The 21,983-nt window shown below is 53.2% G+C and overlaps 1 protein-coding gene across 3 annotated transcripts; it reads left to right on the forward strand.

The window, feature by feature from the left end:
- Positions 1-5,616: 5,616 nt before the first annotated feature.
- On the forward strand, positions 5,617-20,544 carry Arpc1b (actin related protein 2/3 complex subunit 1B). Of its 3 annotated transcripts, none has more exons than XM_059249413.1 (10): positions 5,617-5,718; positions 13,286-13,362; positions 14,206-14,310; positions 14,926-15,148; positions 16,410-16,517; positions 17,462-17,668; positions 17,762-17,837; positions 19,078-19,283; positions 19,923-20,013; positions 20,222-20,544. In XM_059249413.1, exons 2-10 carry the CDS (start codon positions 13,299-13,301, stop codon positions 20,258-20,260), a joined length of 1,119 nt encoding a protein of 372 aa, XP_059105396.1. In that variant the 5' UTR covers positions 5,617-5,718; positions 13,286-13,298; the 3' UTR covers positions 20,261-20,544. The 3 variants fall into 3 exon arrangements, with proteins under 3 accessions (XP_059105396.1, XP_059105397.1, XP_059105398.1); XM_059249414.1 differs by having other exon boundaries at positions 5,624-5,718; positions 13,241-13,362; XM_059249415.1 differs by having other exon boundaries at positions 5,624-5,718; positions 13,245-13,362.
- Positions 20,545-21,983: the final 1,439 nt, after the last annotated feature.

Raw genomic sequence — 21,983 nt, forward strand, 5'->3', positions numbered from 1 at the left:
TGTGTTTTGTTTTCCTTTATACCATTTCTGTTGTTAGCAGAGGAACAGCTCATCTTCATTAGGTTAGTCATTTTTAGGGTCAGGCCCTAGATCTCAGTTCCTTAAACTGCACTGTCCTCTGCAACCTTTAACCAGAGAGGACTGGTTACTGAGTCAGGTATGTAGTGCTCACCCACAATCGCACCACCTGAAGGGCTGAGACCAGAGGATTGCAAGTTCCAGGCACTCACGGGCACAGGGTTGGGTTCTTCATCATGGCACCTTCTCTCCAGCCCCATGTTCTGTTTGCTCTTACACGAGTTGTTGGAATTAGGAGTTAGTTAGCACACTGCCCTTCAAACACACAGAACAAAAGAACAACTGAGGATCTCTAAGTTAGCCCAGGCTGGCCTGGAACTCCCTATGCACGCAAGAATAACCTTGAACAACCGATCCTCTGGTTTATACCTCCAGAGTGCTAGGATTACGGGTTTGCCCTGTGGTGCTGAGGATGGAATCCAGGGCCCTATGCACCTGGCCAGCACTCTTCCAGCTGGGCCTCAGCCCCAGGCCTCTGGGCAGCTGTTTGCTCTCTACTGGGGGCTAGTTAGCAAAGATCTCAGTGGATGTTAGGATATTTGCAAAGAAAGTGGCCTTTTTTTGTTGTTTTGTTTTTTCGAGACAGGGTTTCTTTGTGTAGTTTTTTGGTGCCTGTCCTGGATCTCATTCTGTAGACCAGGCTGGCCTCGAACTCACAGAGATCCACCTGGCTCTGCCTCCTGAGTGTTGGGATTAAAGGCGTGCGCCACCACTGCCCACGAAAGTGGCCCTTTTGATGACAAATGGGAAACCTTATTATCTCCAAGAGGGTGTGGTGGCAGCAACTGGGTCCTGGCCTGGTGGCCCTGCCTTGATCAACCCGTTACAGTGTCCTCTCTGCCCCTGACGTCAGGAGCTCCTGTCAACATAGGCTTCTGTACTTGAATATACCAAGGTAGGTGCTGACTACGCACAAGACCTCTGTGGAGTTGCTGTTCCCCTTGCACTTTAGGGCTGATCAAACTCATGTGCATGGAGGGGAGTCAATAACCAGGACCCCAGGACCCCAGCAGTAACCACTGTGCATGGCCAGGCATCTTCCTGCATCAGCCTCCTGAGTGCTGGGGTTACAGGTGCTCACCACCACACCAGGACCTTTGTAAGGAACACCTTGAAGAGTTTCACTCTGGACTTGAATTTCTCAATTGTCAATGGACTGTTCTGAGAAGGAGCTGTGCTGGGATGCCGTGGGCTGAGGCTGCTGGTGGCCATGCCCCCTCTGGACCTTTGGCCTTGGGTGGCCCAAAGTTTCCCTTTTCTCCTTGTTCTGATCCTTGAAACAGAAGGGAGGTTACATGGAGCTGCTGGGGAAGGCCTCCCACTACCTTGGCCAGTCCAGTCAGCTGTGCCCAGGAGGCAGCAAGGTGGGCGGGGGTGGGGCTGAGAGCCAGCACATGCTAATGGAAGATACTATACCAGCCCCACCCGGCTCTCTCTTCCTAAGTGTGCATGAGGCTGCAGTTTTTGGAAACCAGAGATGCAGAAAAGATAGAGCAGGTCATCATCATTCCCAAGGCACTATGTGCAGATTCCTGGAAGAGACAGAAAGCTGGCCAAGGTGGAGTCCCTGAGCTCCTCTCCCCCAAAGACTTGCTTCATTTGAGGTCATTCAGCTCCCTCTCTGTAATGCACTCATCAGGGTAACCCCAGCACCAGCGAGCCTGAGACACTGAGGTGGAAGGTGGGGTGGGGTGGGTGGGAGAGAGCAAGCCGCCTGTCGCTTTGTACTCTGATGGTTCCTTTCTATGTTAGTGTTTATTGTATTTTTATTTATTTTGTACTGGGGGCATGCACACTGCAGTGCACACGTGGAGGTCATGGGACAACTGGCAGGAGTCATTGCCATCTGCATCACCTGTTTCTAATGGCTAGGACCAAAAGGAAGAAAGGGGCTGGGGAGATGGCAGAGTGTTTTGCAAGGACCTGAGTTCCAGCCCCAGAGCTCGCTTAAAAAAAAAAAAAAAAAAAAGGCCAGATGTGGTGGCGCACGCCTTTGATTCCAGCACAGAGGCAGAGGCAGGCGGATCTCTGTGAGTTCGAGACCAGCCTAGTCTACATAATGAGTTCCAGAACAGCCAAGGCTAAGTAGAGAGACCCTGTCTTAGAAGAGAAAGAGACACGGGGAGCTCAGTGGTTGAGAACATTTACCACTCTTGCAGAGGACCTGAGTTTGGTTCCCAGCACCCACTCATTGGCTCACAACCATCTGTGACTTCAGTTCCAGGAGTTCTGATGCCCTCTTTGCCCCTGGTGTGTACTGTATACATTTGGTGCACATACATGCAAGCAAAACACATACACACACACACACACACACACACACACACACACACACACACACATATATATATATAAAACACCCATTATATATATATAATCTAAATAAAAAAGCTTTCTGGACATGGTGGTGGCGTCTTTAATCCCAGCACTCAGGAGGCAGGGGCAGGTGGATCTCTGAGTCCCGTCAGCCACGTGAGAACCTGTCTCAAAATGAACAGACATAAGCGGGCTTAGTGACATACATGTACCTGTAACCCTCTGCTGGGAGGTGAAAACATTCCTGGGGTGCAAAGGCCTGCCAACCTAACACACACGGTGAATTCCAGGCCAAAGAGAAACTCAAAACACAAGCTGTCTGAGGGAGGCTGACACCTCCTCTCTCTCTCTCTCTCTCTCTCTCTCTCTCTCTCTCTCTCTCTCTCTCTCTCACACACACACACACACACACACACACACACACACACACACACGATCTGCTTTACCCCATGGCTTCAGTCCAGAGTGTGACAGCCACAGAGGGTGTAGTGGAGCCCAGCTGCTCACCTCACAGCCGTAGGAAGCAGAGTGGGCAAGCCAGCAGATTAAGATTCAAGGCACTTCTCCAGGACTTTCTTCTCAGGTCTGAGCTCCTAGCAATGAATCCGGCTAAGAACTCAGTGGACTCACCCACTGTTGGGGTCAGCACCTTCCAGATCCAATCACATCTCAGTAGTGCTACCAGCAGGAGGCCCTCTCGCGGAGGGCTTCAGGAGACATTGAATGTCTAGTTATTTCTCTACATGAGGCAGGGGCCGGAGGTAGTGCCTGAAAGCCTCACTTCTCAGATGTGGAAACTGAGGCAGAGGAAGGCTTAAGTGGCAGAACCAGAATTCTATTCAGTTTTCTAGCACTGCTTTATCTATCATTCCTTCGCTGTGTGGATGGTGCTGAGTGAATCCCACGTGGGATGGGAGAGCCAGTGACAGGAACATGCTGCTGCAGTGTGCTGTTTCTTCATCCCATCAGGTCCATTTCCAAAACAGGAAGAAGCAATCCTCAAACCGACTTAACAAAGCAGACAGGGGCTGGGGTGTGGTTCAGTGGTAGAGCCCCTGCCTAGAATCCCCCAGTGAGGGGCTGGGGTGTGGCTCAGTGGTGGAGCCCCTGCCTAGAATCCCCCAGTGAGGGGCTGGGGTGTGGCTCAGTGGTGGAGCCCCTGCCTAGAATCCCCCAGTGAGGGGCTGGGGGTGTGGCTCAGTGCATGTGCAAGGCCTTAGGTTCCTTACCCAACCATTCCCCACCCGAGAGAGAGAGGAGAGAGAAAGAGAGAGAGAGAGAGAGAGAGAGAGAGAGAGAGAGAGAGAGAGAGAGAGAGAGAGAGATTGGTCTATGCTTCTCAACCCTCCTGAAGGCAGCTTGAGCTCAAGCTGACCAAAGTTGACCAGAGCTCTGGTTTTCTCTGTGGGATTGCCTTGCTCTGTGCTCTGCTTTGAGGGCTCATCTCCTGCCCTTCACTCATACAGCTCACCCAGAAAGGGCTTCTCGGCAGTGGGTCACTATCTAGAGTGGCTTGACTTTACTTTGTTCATCCTCCAAAGACACTGGGTCATTTCAGGTCACTAGTTCAGGACAGAGTCAGATCACTCAAGGCCTCCTGGGGCCATTCCCCAGGCTTTTACCCTGGGCTCTTAGAGAGCTGAGCTGGGACAGAACGGAAGCCAGGGAAGTGCTTGTCCCAGGGGAAGAAGGCTGCTGGTGCAGGTTTTTTTTTTTTTTTTTTTTTTTTTTTTTTTTTTTTTCCCTAGCCAAACCAAAGAAACCTGGCCTTGCCGAGGCTACGGAAACAAATCTACAGGAATAGCAAGGTGGGACCCAGGATCAGGGCACCTCTGTGACAGGAACAGTAACTCATGAAAATCTGAGCTAAATCTTACTGAGCTTGGTCTGGTGGCACAAAGAGAATGGAGGCAGGAGAATCACAAATTCAAGGCCTGCCAGAGTTCAAGTCCAGCCCCAGACACTTAAAGAGACAATGTAAAAAGGGAAAACTGGGGGTGTAGCTCAATAGTAGAATGCTTGCTGAATGTGTAGGATCCCGAGTTTGAATCCCAAACCACACTAAGAAAAATAGAGTCACTGGGCATGGACTATGGGAACCACTCCAAACCTAACATTTTTTTTTTATTTCTCCAGACATGGTGGCGCATTCCTTTGACCCCAGAACTCAGAACTCAGAGGCAGAGACACATGGATCTCTGTGAATTTGGGGCCAGCCTGGTCTACAGAGTGAGTTCCAGGATAGCCTCGGCAACACAGAGAAACCCTGTCTTGAAAAACAAAATATTACATATATTGATTTACCGTGTGTGTGTGTGTGTGTGTGTGTGTGTGTGTGTACACTATAGTACACTATGGCATATGTGTGAAGGTAACCTGCATGACTCTATTCTCTCCTTCTCCCTGTGGTTTCTTGGGATCCAATCCAGTCCTCGGGTTTGGTGGGAAGCACCTTTGCCATCTGAGCCATCTCGCTGGCCCATTTGTTTGTTTTTTGAGGCAGGGTGTCCTGTAATGCAGGCTGGCCTTGAACTGGCTATGCAGCCAAGGATGAACTTGAACCTGTTCAGGTGTGGGTCATCACAAGCATAGTAAGCACCTCTAGCTATGCTAGCCACCCCTAGAGGAAGTGCTCAGGGTCTCAGTGTAAATGAGGCCAGGATTAATGACACAGGATACGGCTGGGAGTCTAGGGAGGCTCTCTCACAGGGTGGGGGGCACAGTGACCTCAGAAACAACCGGCCTGGGTGACCCTGGAGCACCACCGGGCTTCAAGACGGCCCGGGTGACTTGCAGGAGCGAAGTGTGTGGGACGACAGAAGCAAGAAGTCACCTGGAGTGGCCGCGCCTCCTTTGGTACACTGAGGATCTGGGGGGCGGGGCCGCCTACCGCCAAGGTCTGCAATTGGGTGTCTGGAGTGGCTCCCAGAGTGCGGGGGCCAGAGGCCCGCAGGGGTCACTGAGTTCCAGGGTGCCTGCGTGTGGCCTCAAAGCCTCTGCATTCTTTGTGGCCCGAGCTCGGGCTCCCCTCTCTCCCAGCCTCAGTTTCCCCACGCAGAAAGTAGTTCGGAGAGACAACGTGCGCTCTCCAAGCGAATCTTGAGCTGAGCTGGACTTTACTGAGGTCCCGGCGGCTCCGTACCTCCAGGGGTGGGCGGGCCCCGGGATCTGGCCGCGGCCGCCCGGGTCCCGCCCCCGGTCCCTGCGGGGCTGTGCCCGGAGGCCCCGCCCCCCGCCCACGAGGAAGTGGCTGCGGCGCTGCGCGGGTCTCAGAGCCGGTTCGGCGCGTCGACTGTCCAGAGTCCGCGGCCGGGGCGCCCCGAGGTGAGGGGCCTGGGGTGGTCGCGTGGTGTGGGGGGCTATGAGGCCACCTAGAAGTCCGGGGACTTGAAGCTATGTTCGACGGTGAGGGGGGTGGGGGTGAGAGGGGATTGGAGGGCCGTGTGCATGGGGGGGCCTGATGGGGCTCCCGGCGAGGGTGCGACTGAAGAGGAACTATTGGGGGGCGGCGTTCCGGAGATGCGGGGCGCGGCGGGAGGAACCGCAGAAATTCCCCGCGCACTCGACGCCATCAAGGCGGCACAGCCCCAGCCCTCGCGCCCTTTTTCCGCTTTTCTGGTCCCGCTTTTCGATCACCGCGCCCGGTGTCGCCCCGTTACTTCGGGTGCAGGGCCCCACGCCCAGTCACTTCCCGCTTGGTCCGCAGCCTTCCGGGTTGTTGCGACCGGGAAATGAGCTGGCGCCCCCGCCCCGCCTCATCCCCCAGTGACCATGCCCACCCCGCCGGGATTAGGGGATTCAGGTTTCTGGGTCTCACCCGGTGCGGTGCGGGGCGAGCGGACCCCGGGCAGCGTGAGAGAAGCCCAGCCGGCCACTCGGGACTGGGAAGGTCCGATCGGGCCCCCCGGATTCCCAAACTGGGAGTCAGCCCAGGTGCTGGTCTTACAGCTTGTTCACCGAGGCAGCTCCAGCCTGGGGCGGCGTGGCCGGTGACAGGGGCGAGCCACCCAGTCGCTGTGGAGCTCAACTTGCCTTGCCTGGAAAATGGGGACCTTCCAGATCCGGAGGCTTAGCGGCCAGATGTGGCCAACACACTTGGCAGTGTGCCTGCCTGCTGCTAACGCCGACCTCATTTCTGCACCCGGGTTGAACCTTGCCTTGCGTGGCGGTAGGATGGTGGGGCCCCAAACTGCAGCCCTGCCGGGTGACTTTGAGGGAAGTTAAACTTCTTCACGTGCAAAATGAAAAAGAAACAGATTTACAGATTTGGATTGTAAGAGAATGTGTGGGGCTGGGAGATGGCGCAGTGCATAAAAACACTGGCCGAGCAATCATGAAGACCTGAGTTCGAATCTCTAGCATCTACGAGAAACTGGAAGTATGTCTGTAATCCTAGTGCTCTGATTGGGTGGGATAAGATAGCCGAGGTTGTCCCCTGACATCCACGGACACGCACGCAAGAGTGTAAGGCAAAGTTCAGTGTGAACGAAACTTCTGGCGATCCATTTTTGCTTTGGGTTTTTTTGTTTGTTTGTTTGTTTGCTTTTTAGACAGGGTCTCATTATGTAGACCAGGCTGGCCTCGAGCTCTTAGAGATCAGCTTACCTCTGCTTTCCCAGGGCTTAGATTAAAGGTGAGCACACATTTGTGTCATTTTAAAAAATAAATAACCTCAGTATGGGTTAGAGTGTTTTGTCATGGTCCCAGGGCCTCACACTTGTTAGACAAGTGCTCTACTAATGAGCCACACCCTCCAGCCCCCCAGTGGTATGTGGGTTTTTCCACTCAGTCACTGGTGTGTGTGTGTGTGTGTGTGTGTGTGTGTGTGTGTTTGCGTGTGTTCGCCCTCGCGAGCATTCTCTCTCTCCCTGGGATGGCAGAAAAATGTCAGATTCCCTTGGAGCTGAGTATTGGTGGCTGTGAGCTGCTAGAGCTGAACCCAGGTTGTCTGCGAGAGCAGCGAGTGTTCTTCATCGCGGCACCTTCTCTCCAGCCCCATGTTCTGTTTGCTCTTACACGGGTTGTTGGAATTAGTGAGTTAGCACACCACCCTTCAAACACACACAACAAATGAACAACCGAGGATCTCTCCACAGTCCTGCCAGCACTGAGTTTTATGGGTTTTGGAGGAGTTTTGTTTTGATTATTTGAACTGGTGTTTTACAGTATTTTAAAATTATTTTAATCTGTGTTGCTGGATTTGGCTTTGCCTAGTTCAGTAAGACTTCAAGAGCAGCCTGGAGGAGGAGGAGGAACTGGGGATTTTGAGGGCTGCTCACACCACCCAGGCTCCTACCCACACCAGGAAGTTGAGTAAGGGTTAGCACCATATAAAAGAAACTGCTGCTGGCTGCTCTGAGCAAGGCCTGAGCTGGGCGGGGACTTCCTGGATTGCCTGTGGAGCCAAGGTCCTTGCTGTAGGCAACTCCTGCTTGGTTTAAGTCTCAAATTCCGCCAAACTGGATTCAAGGAAACAGAGCCAAGAAAAGCCAACTGAGCAAGGAAGGACCAATAGACTGTGTTTTTTTAGGACGGAGGATACCCAGCCAGGATGGAGAGAGCTAGAGTATTATATTTATTTATTATTGCATTTCTGTGTGTGTGTTTGTGTGTGTGTGTGTGTGTGTGTGTGTGTGTAGGGGGAGTCAGAGGACAAGTTACAGGAGTTGGTTCCCTCCTTTCACTGTGTGGGTCCAGGGGATCAAACTCAGGTCATCAGGCTGGGCAGCAAGCACTTTTACCTGCCGAGACATCTTGCCAGCCTCTATTTATTTTTCTGAGTCAGGTTCTCACTATGAAGCCCAAGCTGGCTTCAAACTCATGATCCTCCAGCCTCAGCCTCCTGAGTGCAGGCATCTGTGTGGTACCACACCCTGTTGGAGAGTTTTAACCCAGCACTCTTGAGACCCAAGACCTAGAAGAGTGTCCTTGGCTGCACAGCAGCCTGGGGCTCTGGCTGGCTGGCTTAGGGGAGCTGCATCAGTTTTCTCCAGCCACAGGAGATGTCCTAGGGTAAAGGCTTCTGATTTTTCTGACCATTTGTTCCTAGCCCGTTTCCCCCCCCCCCCCCAGTTGTTGATGTATTGCTGTGATGCAACAGGGCGTGTGCTCTGCCTCACCATCCCTCAAGACACATAGCAAAAAAGAAAGTAGAAGTCATTCATTCAGCAATGGTCAAAAAATATTCCTAGAGGGCTGGGGGTGTGGCTCAGTGGTAGAACACCTGCCTAGAATCCCCCAGTGAGGGGCTGGGGTGTGGTCAGTGGTAGAGCACCTGCCTAGAATCCTCCAGTGAGGGGCTGGGGTGTGGCTCAGTGGTAGAGCACCTGCCTAGAGTCCCCCAGTGAGGGGCTGGGGTGTGGCTCCCAGTTAGAACACTTACCTAGAATGCACAAGACTTTGGGTTCCATCCCCAATACTGTGAAGGGGGAAAAATCAGTTTCATATGTACCTGAAGATGACCTCAAATTCACAATCCTCCTGCCTTAGCCTCTAGAGTGCAAGGGATTACTGGTGTGTGCTACCAAGCACAGTTCAAGTATTCATGTCTAGCTCAACAGTGGCACATACCTTTAATCCCAGGATTTGGGAGGTGGAGCCAGGCAGATCTCTGAGTTTGAGGCCAGCCTGGTCTACAGAGTGAGTTTCAGGACAGCCAGGGCTACACAGAGAAACTTTGTCTCAAAAACACAAAAACAAAACAAAACAAAAAAACCAACAAAAAAAATGAAAAATTCATGTCTAAGAAACTTAAGGTCCTGTCAACACCCTAGTTCATGTTCTTGGGCATCCTCAGGATAAAAACAACTCACTTTGAAGACCCAAAGCACTACTGAGTGCCACTGGCAGGGATTCAGAGCGAAACAGACCCTTCCTCAGGATGCCATGCCACTGTGCCTCCCTTGCCCTAGCCAGCACTGGGTCTGCTAGCACTGTGTGGGCAGTGCTCCTGGGAGAACGGAGAGGCCTGGTCTCGTGCTGGCAGGAGATAGCGTGGAGCCAGACCGGAAGTTTAATCCACACTCCTCCAGACTCTCCCAGTTTCCAGGGCAGTAATAGAGTAGGAGCAGTCTCATGGCCCCCCCCTCCCTCCCCACCTCCTTTGACAGATGGATGAGAGGGCTCAGGGTCTAGCTCAGCAACAGACTACAGGCCCTGGATCTCATCCCCAGCAGCACCGAAGTGAGTAACAATCCTCCCTCCTCAGCCTCGAGTGCCACGGTTAAGGATGTATCAGCACACCCCACTCTTGGTCGCATTTTTCTGTGTCCTTTTTTTTTCTCCCCTCCCCCGCTACAGGATATCTCCTCTCTCCTCTCCTCTCTCTCTCTCTCTCTCCCTCTCTCCCTCTCCCTGGCTTGCCTGGAACACACTATGTAGACCAGGCTGGCCTTGAAACAAACAGAGATCCTGCCTCTGTCACAAGTGCTGGGTTTTAAAGGTGTGCACGGGCCACCAAATGCAGCTTTTGGGTACTTTTTACACCAAGGAGGATGGCAGGCAGTGGGTGACACTGCCTCCCCCACCCCTCTTGTAGGTCTGGGGTCTTGCCACTTTGGTTGCTTTCAGAAGCTGTAAGAAGAGGGAAGTGAGTCTTCCCTATCACCATTTGTTTCTGGCTCTCCTGTGCCCAACCAATGGACACTGTCGTTTACTCGGTCGCCCTATGCCTGTGGTTAGCATTAGCAGCTTTTTACTGCTCCTCTACACGACCCTTAGGTTCCAGAAAACGGGGGGCCCGGGCTCCTCGGGTTGTCTTAAATTACCCGCTAGGACACACGGAGCCTGCTGCTGAGGGCAGTGTCAGACCCATGGAGAGTGATGGGGCCGATACTGGGGAGGCAGGCTACAGCCCTGCACTTCTTACTGCCATGGGGGAGGATGGGCATCAGCTTCCACTGGAGTTAGGGACCAACCAGAGCTCAGCTGGACTTTGGAGTGGCTTTTGGCTTAGCCCTGCTGTGCTGATGTATTTCATGGATTAGGCTGACCACGGGTTTCCTCTGCTGAGTTTTCTGTTTCTTGAGACAGGGTTTTTCTGTGTAGCCTTGGCTGTCCTGGGACTTGCTCAGTAGACCAGCCTGTCCGATCTGTTTTTTTAAAGGGAAGATCAGCGAGGGTTTATATAAATTACTGGCCAGGTCAGAATCCTAGTTTGGCCAGCCTCTTCTAGGGGAAGGCAGGAGAACTCTTGGCTGTGGTGGCCCTGGCTGGGAGATCCACCCACAAGTGCTCAGGGAAATTCCCATCTAGCCTGCAGGCTAAGGTGAGGGGCTTCAAGGTTGTTCTTCCGGGTCCCTCCCCTTAGCCTAGCTCCTCAGAGATCTCGGAGCTAGGGAAGGCTGCTATGGCTTGATCTATAAAAGAAAGACCATGTATGCTAAGTGTGCCTTGCAAGCATGAGGACCTGAGTTTGATCCCCAGAACCCCTGTGAAAAAGCTGGGTGTGGTGTGGGAGAGATGGCTCATCAGTACAAAACCAGGTAGGGCGGCCCACGGCTGCCTGGGACTCCAGTTCCAGGGAATCAGGCGCCCTCTTGTGGCCATTTTGGGCTTCGCGCCACTTGTGTCCATCCACTTCCACATAATTAAAGCCAACAACAAAAGACAGCGGGGCGTGGTGGCGCACGCCTTTAATCCCCCCGCACTCAGGAGACTGAGGCAGGGGGATCTCTGTGAGTTTGTAGCCCAGGACAACCAGGGCTATACAAAGAAACTCTGTCTTGAAAAACCAGAAAAGGGAAAAAGTGGCTAGGTGTGGTGGCACACACACGTCATGCCAGTGCCGAGGAGGCAGAGACAGGCAGTTCTCCATTTCAGAAATAGCAAGGTGGATGGCATCTGCAGATGACACCTGGCCCGTGTGCAAAGCTTGAATACGTTCATCTAGCCCGAGCCAGGTGTGAACACACCCACTTGCTGAGCAAAGGTTTTCTGAGAGTCCACTGGGTCACCATTCTGGGTGTGGGAGCCAGATATAGTCCTGGTTTCTGCTGGCAGATGTGTCCTGTGCCACCCAGGAACTGTCTAAATGTCCCTGTTGTACCTGTAAGCAAGAAGTTTTCACCGGGTTAGCAGAGTGGGGCCGGCCATGGGCAGGGTTTATCAGTGAGTGCTCAGTGGAAGGACCATGATGCAACTGAACTCAGAATGAAATGGCAAAGGGTGTGGGCCCAAGCCGTGTGTGTGTGTGTGTGTGTGTGTGTGTGTGTGTGTGTGTGTGTGTGTGTGTGTAGGTGTCTGAGTGAAGAGCATTATAGGCTCAGGGAACAGCTAGTGCATGGGCCTGAGGCAGGAGTATGCCCATGTGGCTCAGGGTTAGCTTGTAGGGCCAGGGAGAGAGTGTCTCAATGAGGAAATTGAGGCTGGGCATCATGCATATCGTGGAACAAAAGCATAGCTTGTCAGCTGGCTCCTGTATCGTGTCTTTAAAAAACTATTTCTTCATGCTTGTGCCACGCATGCATGTGGAGGTTACAGAACAACCCGAGGAAGTCGGTTCTCCCCTTCCATCATGTGGGTCCCAGGGATTGAACTCGGGTCATCAGGTTTGGTGGCAAGTGCCTTTACCCACTGAAAACATCCATCTAGACCGATGGACCACTTCCTGATCACCTACCAGCCGTGCTGTATCTTTTTGTTGTTACTAGACAGCAGCGCTTGTAGCCCAGACTAGCCTGGAATGTGCTGAGGATGACTGTGAACTTAACGATTATTCTCCTACCTCCGCCTCTTAGGCTTGTGCCACCACACCCAGTTTATGTGGTCCTCATGAATGCTAGGCCAGCACTCTGCCAACTGAGCTACATCCCCAGCCCTGTTGGTTTCCTGAGACAAGGTCTGGGTAGCCCAGGGTGGCTTTGAACTCATGACCACCCAGACTTACTCTTCCCATGGCTGGAATTCCAGGCAGGCATGTGCTATCAGGCCCAGCCTTGGCATCTCACTCCACTCTCCACCTCAGGCGGGGTGGGCAGGGTTACTGTTGCATTGTGTGGATGAGGAAATGAGGTTCAGGGACAGCAGGTGATGTGCTCTGGGTCACATGGCTGGCAAACAGTGCCATGATGCCTCCCCACTCTGGAAACCTCATGACTGGGGAGCTGAGGGAAGGGGTTGGGCAAAACAGGGTTTGGGGAAGTGACTTTCGGTGGTATTTTTGGATGGGTGTCTTGGTGGAGGAGAATGGAGGGGACAACAGAGAAGATCTCGGAGACGTGAAAATGGACAGCGGTGGCCAGGAAGGGACATCTGGCAGGATGTGGGAGCAGCATGGGGAATGCCCTGGGGGGGGCCAGCCAGGGGAGCAGAGGCAGCTCCTGAGCCAGGCAGGGCTGGTGGGGAGCCCGGACATCCCTCCTTGGCCTCAGAGACCTGTGAACCTGAGTCGGGGGGGGGGGGGGGGGTGGAGGCTGTGGGAGCCCAGCCGTGGCTCTGATGAGACCAGGCCTAGAATGTGAGCTGTCTTAACCGCCTGGCCTGCTTTGTTCAACCCACGGGGCTCCGGAAGGGAGGACCAGGGCACTGACGGGTGGGCTCTGTCTGAAGTGGATTATAGGACTGTTTAATTTTCATGACATGTGTGTCTGTCTGCCTGTCTACACTATGAAGAAACTGAGGCACAGGTGGTAAGTGACAGGCCTGGGTGGCTCAGGGTCCCAGTCCCCACTCACATAGTGTCATTGCCTGCAGTCCCAAGCTGTTCTACCCTTCTTTTGTTCTCTAGAGCCCAGGACACCTGTGACACCCGCTTTTTGGGGATGAGGGACTCTGGGGCTCAAGGAGAGGTTGTAACATGCTTGGCCAGTCAGGAGACTAGGGTGACCCAGGCTGCTTTTCTGCCAAGACAGGGCACAGCTGACCTGCATTCTGTCCCCTCCCCTGGGTCCAGGAGACAAGTGACTATGGCCTACCACAGCTTCCTCGTGGAGCCCATCAGCTGCCATGCCTGGAACAAGGACCGTACACGTGAGTGCTGACTTCTGCAAGGTGGCCTGCTGAACTGGGATTAGTTGGGACATTGGGGTGACAGGGCAGTGAAACAGCTGTGAGGGGCGGGGTGCAGCCAGACCCCATACTTTGAGTCTCTGTGCTTAAGTGCTTGCTCCTGGGAGACGACGGATGAAGAACCCAGGAGCGAGCAGGGGAGGCCAGGCGGGTAGAAAGGGATGTTGGCATGTTGGGCGGATGGCGGTTTAACAGCCCGGGCCTCCCGGACAGTCTGGTGGGTGGTGGAGTTATGAGGAAAAACACAAAGGACAGGGCATGGTAGTACACACCTGCCATCCCAAAACTTAGGAGGCTGAGGCAGGGAGATTATATGTTTGAGGCCAGCCTGAGCCACACAGCAAGACCTTATCTCCCAAAACCAACAAAATGGGCCGGTGAGATGGCTCGGCATTGCTTGCCAAGCCCGGTGAGTTTGGTCTCCAGGACCCACATATTGGAAAGGAAGCACTCACCACTCTAAGTTGCCCTGACTTCCACTCACGGCTGTGGCACTCCCATATGTACACACATGCACAAAATAAACACATGTAAAAAACTTAAAGGCGTGGGTAGGAAGGCCCCAGGCCAGGATGAAGGTCTTGGAGATAGGGCAGGAATGGCTTCTGCTAGAGCTGTGGGCTGGGGTGGGGATTGCTGTGGGAAAATTCAGGGTGATGGGTACAGGCACGGGGTGGCCCAGCAGGACATGAGAGGTTTCAGACAGGACGGCCTGGCTCTTGAAGAGCGCTCTAGTGGAGAGCAGAGGTGGGAAGGGTGGGCACCCATGCTGCTGCCTCCTAAACGGACGCCTGCCTCCCACAGAGATCGCCATCTGCCCCAACAACCACGAGGTGCACATCTATGAGAAGAGTGGAGCCAAGTGGAACAAGGTTCACGAGCTTAAGGAGCACAATGGGCAGGTGACAGGTGGGTCAGGACCACCCTCGTGAGAGGAGGCCGGGGACAGAGCAGGTCCAGGTAGGGCCATCTACTCACTCACTGTGTTAGCTCGAGTAGTCTGGGCTGCAGTGAAAACATCTTCAAATTGGCTGAGGGACTGACCATAAAGATGACTCAGCTGATAGAGGAACTTACCTGAGTTCCATCCCCAGGACCCACACAGAGGAAGAGAACCACTTCCTGCAAGTTGTCCTCTGACCTCTACAAACTAGTACACATAAACACAAAATAAATTTTTAAAATTAAAAGTCCAATTGGCTTCGGTGGTAAAAAGATTACGTTGTTGCACATTATTATTGACACTTAGGAGTGTCTGTTAGGGGCGGGGGATGCCAGTGAGTGGTTGGGGATGTGGCTCAGCAGTAGAGCACTGGCTTAGAATCCCCAAGTCGGAGCAGGGGTCGTGGTTCAACAGTAGAACACCTGCCTAAAATTGCCCAGTGAGGGTCTAGAGGCTTGACTCAGTTATAGAGTGAGTACTCGTTAGCATGAGCAAGGCACTGGGCACCACAGTTAAACATCTAGGCGTGGCCACTGTAGCTTTGGTGGCTTTAGCCTGTGTCCTCTGACCCAACCCTGCAGGCATCGACTGGGCCCCTGAGAGTAACCGCATTGTGACCTGCGGCACAGACCGCAATGCCTATGTGTGGACGCTGAAGGGCCGCACGTGGAAGCCTACACTGGTCATCCTGCGGATCAACCGAGCTGCCCGCTGTGTGCGCTGGGCCCCCAATGAGAACAAGTTCGCCGTGGGCAGTGGCTCCCGTGTCATCTCCATCTGTTATTTTGAACAGGAGAATGACTGGTGGGTGCTTGGTTGGGGTCAGAGAAGGCTGGGGGGTGAGGGATAATGCAGAGCGGGGGTAGGGGTGCTGGTGGAGCCCAGGACTGCAGACTTACAGGATGCAAGATCAGTGTCCCAGACCACAGCAAATGAAATGAGGAGACTCTGGCTCCCATGATTCCGGGGAAATCTGTCTTCTGAGCCTTGCTGGTGAGGCAGTGAGTCCTCTTTATTGTGGTCCCACAGCTCTGACTTGGTAATATCAGAGACATAGACCATGCCACTGCTACTTCTGGGGACGCTACACAAGCCCTGTGCGCACACTGCCACCAGCTTCCTGGCAGCACTGTGGACTGGGTCTGCCACCCACTTGTCTCTGAGGTATCATACTCCAGGGGCCACTGACAAACACCCAGCCACACTTTTTAAAAGACAGGGTCTAGCCGGGCGGTGGTGGCGCACGCCTTTAATCACAGCACTCGGGAGGCAGAGGCAGAGGCAGAGGCAGAGGCAGGTGGATCTCTGAGTTCGAGGCCAGCCTGGCCTACACAGTGAGTTCTAGGACAGGCTCCAAAGCTACACAGAGAAACCCCGTATTGAAAAAACCAAAAAAAAAAAAAAAAAAAAAAAAAGACAGGGTCTAAATGCAGCCCAGGGTGGCTTCAAGCTCAGTGTATAGCCAAGGTGACCTTGAACTTGTGATCCTCCTGACTCTGCCCTAGTGCTGGGATGACAGGTGTGTACCACCGTGCCTGGTTTCTGCAGGGATAGGGATGGAACGTAAGGCTTCATGAATGCTAGGCAAACACTCCACCGGTTGAACTACATCTCCAGCCCTAGGGAACTGAACCTAGGGTCTCCTGCATGCTAGATGAGAGCTCTGCTGCCGAACCACATTGCCAGCCCTAGTTTTGCTTTGGTGTTTTTTTTTTTTTTTTTTTTTTTTTTTTTTTTTTTGAGACAAGATCTTGCTATGTAGTTAAGGCTACCCTTGAATTCGATTCTCTAGTATTTGTGTGCACCAGATGGCCTGTCCCAGCCAGTGTTGGAAGACAAGGACAGTTTTGAGTCTAGAAAACCAGAATTCAAATTCTACCCTAGCCTTTTAGAACCATGTGATCTTATGTGGTTGGTGGTGACAAGGTGACAAGTTCTCACCTCAGAAGGAACCCAGCACATCGCTGCCTGGAGTGGTCACTCAAGTGTCTGTCATCAGTTGGCTGTCCCCCAGGACACTGCCGTCCGTTACCCACCTGCCTGCCTTTTCCACCCATGTGTGTAGGTGGGTGTGCAAGCACATCAAGAAGCCCATCCGCTCCACTGTCCTCAGCCTCGACTGGCACCCCAACAACGTGCTCCTGGCAGCAGGCTCCTGTGACTTCAAGTGCAGGTGAGCTGGCCATCCACCAGGGGGAACCCTAGCCAACCAACAGCAGAGACTGGAGGGCGGGGGAAGAACCCCAAGCCCCTCCTTCCAAACCAACTCCTGATATGCTACCAGCAAGGTGACCTGGGGTTCCTGGGGCATCAGACAGGGTTTGCTCTGCACATGATCACCATCATGGCCTTCTAGCACCCCAGGATGGAATCTTAGCAAGATGTGTCCTTTTTCCATCTCTTGAATGTCAGCAAGGTCTCCCCAAATCCTCCTCCCCTGCCTCCCCCACTACAGCTGTCCTGATTTCTACTGAAGAATGAATGGTGTGTACTTATTCCTACTAAGATTTGAATGACTGATGACCTCAACAAAACTCACTTTGTTATTTTTCACTTCTGGACCTAGAAACCTCTCTTGGCCAGTGAGCCCAAATTCCTCCCAGCTCTAGGCAGACATTGCCCCTTCCCCAAGTCTGTGAATTCTCACATGGGAAACTATAGGCACCAAAGGCCCCTTTCTTAATCCTGGGCCCAGAGAATGTGGTGTCCCCCGAGGCTTTGGGTTGCTAGGTTGGTCCTACCCGCTTTTGTTTTCATGAGACAGTGTCTTGCTGTATACCCCAGGCTATCCTCAAACTTACCATCCTCTATTATAGGTGTGAAACAGGTGGGTCAGGAAGAGTTTAATGTGTGTGGGAATAGTGTTGTGGGGCCAAGAGGAGAGGGCAGAATTGGAGCACAAGAGCTGTTCTAGTCACTGGCTGTCCATGTCTAGCCTGGCAGGGACTGGGACACCCCCTGGAGCCATGAAGTTATGGACAGCTTTAAGGTTAGGGTCCCGTGGGTTCCAGGCCACAGGACTCTGATCAGGAGGCCTCCCATCCTGGCCCACAGGCTCAGTGCGTTTGGCTGACTTGGGGGAGGATCCCCTTCTCAGGCCCCTGTTTTCCTCTACAGGATCTTCTCTGCCTATATCAAGGAGGTGGAGGAGCGGCCAGCCCCCACACCGTGGGGCTCGAAGATGCCCTTTGGGGAGCTGATGTTCGAGTCGAGCAGCAGTTGTGGCTGGGTGCATGGAGTCTGCTTCTCGGCCAGTGGGAGCCGAGTGGCTTGGGTCAGCCACGACAGCACAGTGTGCCTGGTGGACGCTGACAAGAAGATGGCGTGAGTTTGGGAACAGGCTGTGGGGCGGGCAGCCACAACTGAAGCCCAGAGCAGGGGCGGGGGACAGCATGGCTGACACACTTTCTCTTCCAGCGTTGCAACCCTGGCCTCTGAAACCTTGCCACTCCTGGCTGTCACCTTCATCACAGAAAATAGTCTAGTGGCAGCGGTAAGTGGCCTTTGGGGATGCAAAGGCAGGGGCCAGTAAGTAGTCTCTTTTCACTCATCCCTTCCTCCCTCCCTCTCCTCTCCTGTTTTTTTTTTTTTTTTTTTTGGTTTTTCGAGACTGGGTTTCTCCCTGTAGTTTTGGTGCCTGTTCTGGATCTCGCTCTGTAGACCAGGCTAGCCTTGAACTCACAGAGATCCGCCTGGCACTGCCTCCCAAGTGCTGGGATTAAAGGCGTGCGCCACCACTGCCCAGCCCCTCTCCTGCTTTTTATTGTGCTTTTATGCACAATAGTTTGGGTATGCTGTAGTAACAAAATTTCCCAGCTGTGTACGGCACGACACAAGGGTATTTTTGACAGGGTCTCACTGTGTGGCCTAGGCTAGTCTTCCCTTTTCCCTCTGAGTTCTTCAGGCTGGCCTTTAATTCATTCTGTAACCCAGGCCAACCTCCAATTTATAATCCTCCTGCCTTAGCTTCTTGAATACCTGGGATTGTACACGTTTTTGCTTGCACGTCTATCCAGTGTGGGTGTTGTGAGGGAGGGGACTCTGAAGGAGGCTTCATTTCCAGTGCTTCTCCAGCTGTCTTGAGTGTAGAAGAGTCGTTCTAGAATTGTGCCCTAACATCTTTGCTTACATCGGCCAGTGCAGATGACAAGACTATACCTAATGAGGCCTGCGAGGTCACTCTGGGAGTAAAAGCACTTGCTGTTCACCCTGATGACTCTGAGTTCAATTCCTGGGTCCCACATGGTGAAAGGAGAGAACCAACTCTCACAGGTTGCCCTCTGACCTCCACATGCACCCATGGCACCTGCACATGCACACCCACCAGATTTTTTAGAGGCAGGCCTGTGGGAATGGACTCAGAGTCACTAAGTGTCCCAAAAGCTACTGTCCCATCTGTCCACTATTCCATTAATATGGAGGCTTGTTTTCTCCCTGGCGGATCACCCAGCTGGAATGGAGGTCTGCTCAAGGGAAGGGTCCCAGACACGCATCAAGTAGATGCTGGCCTTGAATGGTGGTGGGGAGGGCAGCCTTCTTATCTGCCTGCTTGATACCCCTGAAGTCCCTCTCTCTCTGGGTCCTGGTGTATCCCCCAGCTAGGGCATCTGTCTCCTGGTAGCCCTCAGTAGCTGCCAGAGGCCCTCATCTCCATGTCTCACCTCAAGCCTCAGTTTCCATTTTAGAGTCCCTACCTCAAATGATGCTTCAGTGGTACTCCTGTCCCTCCTCAGGGCCACGACTGCTTCCCCGTGCTGTTTACCTATGACAGTTCTGTGGGGACACTGAGCTTTGGTGGTCGGCTGGATGTGCCCAAGCAGAGCTCCCAGCGTGGCCTGACAGCCCGAGAACGCTTCCAGAACCTCGACAAGAAGGCCAGCTCTGAGGGTGGTGCAGCCACGGGCGCCGGCCTGGACTCACTGCACAAGAACAGTGTCAGGTGCTTCTGCAAACAACCAAGAACCACTTCAGAGGGCTGGAGTGGGAGCCAGGGGGAGGGGGCGTGAAATGGCATGGTGCTGGAGGGGGGACTAGAGGAAGCAGGCCCACTTCCAGGCCGCAGTCAGCCTGGCTCTACCTATGTGGCTGACTGGGGCATGCCTAAGGCATGGCGGGGCCTCTAGGATACAGGAGAGTGACTGGTGGGCTTCTTGGGAGTGGGTCTCTTGCTAGATTCAAGTGTGGTAGACCCTCCAAAACCCCAAAGCTACCAGCTGCAGGGGTCCACCCTGAAACATACTAGGAAGCAGGGATTTTGCTGATCCTTTGAGCCAACATCCAAGCCTAGCTTTCAAGGTTGTTCACTACCAGGCACAGTGTCCTCCCATACCCATTTCTAGCCCCCCCCTCCCTCCAGCTCACCACACTAGTGGCACTCTGCATTCCCCACACTCAGGCCTGTCCTTGCCTAGGCTTCAAGGGTCTTGTTCTCTGGCCAGGACTGTTTCCCTCACCTGACACACTGTTCCTCCAAGCCTTGTTCCCTGGCTGGTCCTACCTCATCTTGGTATTCTTCATGGGAATGGGTCTGGGAGCTCATGGCCAGCAAGCTTGGCCTCTAAACCCAATCTCCCTACAGTCAAATCTCGGTGCTCAGCGGGGGCAAGGCCAAGTGCTCGCAGTTCTGCACTACAGGCATGGATGGTGGCATGAGCATCTGGGATGTGAAGGTGAAGCTGCCCCCCCCCCCTCACCCCCTCCCCCTTTTCTTAGCAGCTGCCCTGGGGCCTGGGATAGGGATCATCTCTTGACCTTTGGGTGGGTTTGCATGCCTTTCTGTTGGGATTCAAACTCCGCCCTCCTTTGTGCTGGGGCTGAGATGGGTGTGAGGCGTCTACAGGACAGTGGAGAACCAACCTGTCCATTCTCTACTTGCAGAGCTTGGAGTCAGCCTTGAAGGACCTGAAGATCAAATGAGCTGTGGAGTGCCACCCTCATCCCAGATGCTGGGAAAGAGGGAAAAGCGCTGGGGAAGCCAAGGGCTGCTTTGCTGCATGCTTCTAGGGTGCCAGTACGGGGCTGCTCCCCAAGAAGGGAGGAGACAGGTGGGAACTTTCCTACCTATTTAAGGAAAATGTGCCTTTTAAAGAAATGCTTTCACTTACTGCTTAAAAAAGAAAGAACAGAAGAAAAAGCCCCCAAGCACAATGCTGGTCATGAATCGCTTCAGAATATGGGGTAATAAATGCCATCTGCGGACAGGCCTGCCTGTGTCTCAGAGAAGCTAGTTGCTGTGTGGGCTGCTGGAAACAAAACTGACCCTCAGTACAGGGGACCTTCTCTCCCAACTACGCTTCAGGTTACTTATTAAGTGGTGTGATTCCAACACAAACGGGGTACACACTGCTCTGGACCATAGTGGAAATCTCTCATTTCTCCAATCTGATGTGGGCAGCTGAATTCTGGTAAATGTTCATTGGTTTCTGTACAATCCCCTATTTCTATTTTAGCCTACGGCCTTTTGTCACATGTTTTTGGTCACCTTTTTTACACAGCATCTGAGCTGACAAAATTCCATCAAGGATGAAAACCATCCTTCTGTAAGACAAATCACTCTAGCAGACAGCACCAAGGCATAAAAGCTTCCATTACTCAGCCCAGGTCTCAGAGTTTCTGACAGTCAGGCCTTCAGATGTGTAAAAGGACCCCAACAATCCCCAATCACACTCTCCCTCCAACCCAAGCAGTACACTTTGGTTTGGTGCTGGGGGCCTCAAGCAGGAACCCTGCCAGTCACCCCCAAATGTTATAAACTATATATATATATATTTTTTTGGAGACAGGGTTTGTGTAACCCTGGCTGTCCTGGATCTCACTCTGTAGACCAGGCTGGCCTTTCAGCTCAAAAGATACACTACCTTTTTACTACTCAGTCCTAAACCAGCAAGAAGGCATTGCTAAATAGCTACCACCTTCTTCCACCCTGAAGGAGACTTTATTTGGGAGCCAATCTTGAATCTGGGCAGCTGCAGGATCCCTCCAGAGACCATCAATTGGGGTCAGGCCCAAGGGCATGTGGTAGAGGTCACTAGAAAATAGACTGGGTGTCATCTCTGCCATCATTATGCTTGATCCTCTGGCAACCGTACCACCCCTATTTGTGCCCCGACACATCCACAGACACCACCCTCCCCCCCCCCCCCCCCCCCCCCGCCCCCAGCTCTTCGATCTCTGAGGATGCACAAAGGACAATGCCACTCAGGTGAAGCATCCCCTCTCAGAGCTCAGATGGGGCCGGGGCCAGGACAGGACCCTTTCACTGGTCCTGAACACACAAGTAACTCACTGGCTGTGCTAGGTCTGCTTCTTCAACTGCCACAATGTTAAGGACTGAGTGGACAGCTCAGACTGGTGAGCGCTGGCCATTACCTTTTAGAGACTTCTAGCAGCGGATTAGGATATGACAGGCAGGCAGCACCTGGAGGCCCACAGGGGAAGCTCAGTATTGCTCTGGTCTGCTGCAGGTTGAGTACTGGCCCTAAGTCTCACTCTGCTGATACTGACATCTAGGCTCTGCATCTTGCTTTGTGCAAAAGCCTGATAGTGTTTTCCCAGGTAGGTGTGTGCACTGAACCCTGATGGTACCTGCCATGAACAAAATTAGGGTAAAGCAGCCAGAAGATGAATTGCCAAACAAGGA

This window comes from Peromyscus eremicus, chromosome 23 (assembly GCF_949786415.1).
Source record: "Peromyscus eremicus chromosome 23, PerEre_H2_v1, whole genome shotgun sequence".
In the NCBI taxonomy this organism is placed as follows: domain Eukaryota; kingdom Metazoa; phylum Chordata; class Mammalia; order Rodentia; family Cricetidae; genus Peromyscus; species Peromyscus eremicus.

Bases quoted from the DNA above. Each gene is read 5' to 3' on its own strand.
- Arpc1b (XM_059249413.1), top strand. From the start codon at position 13,299: ATGGCCTACCACAGCTTCCTCGTGGAGCCCATCAGCTGCCATGCCTGG. The intron at 15,149-16,409 runs GTGGGTGCTTGG...CCATGTGTGTAG, and splicing joins TTTGAACAGGAGAATGACTG to GTGGGTGTGCAAGCACATCA. The intron at 20,014-20,221 runs GTGAAGCTGCCC...CTCTACTTGCAG, and splicing joins TGAGCATCTGGGATGTGAAG to AGCTTGGAGTCAGCCTTGAA.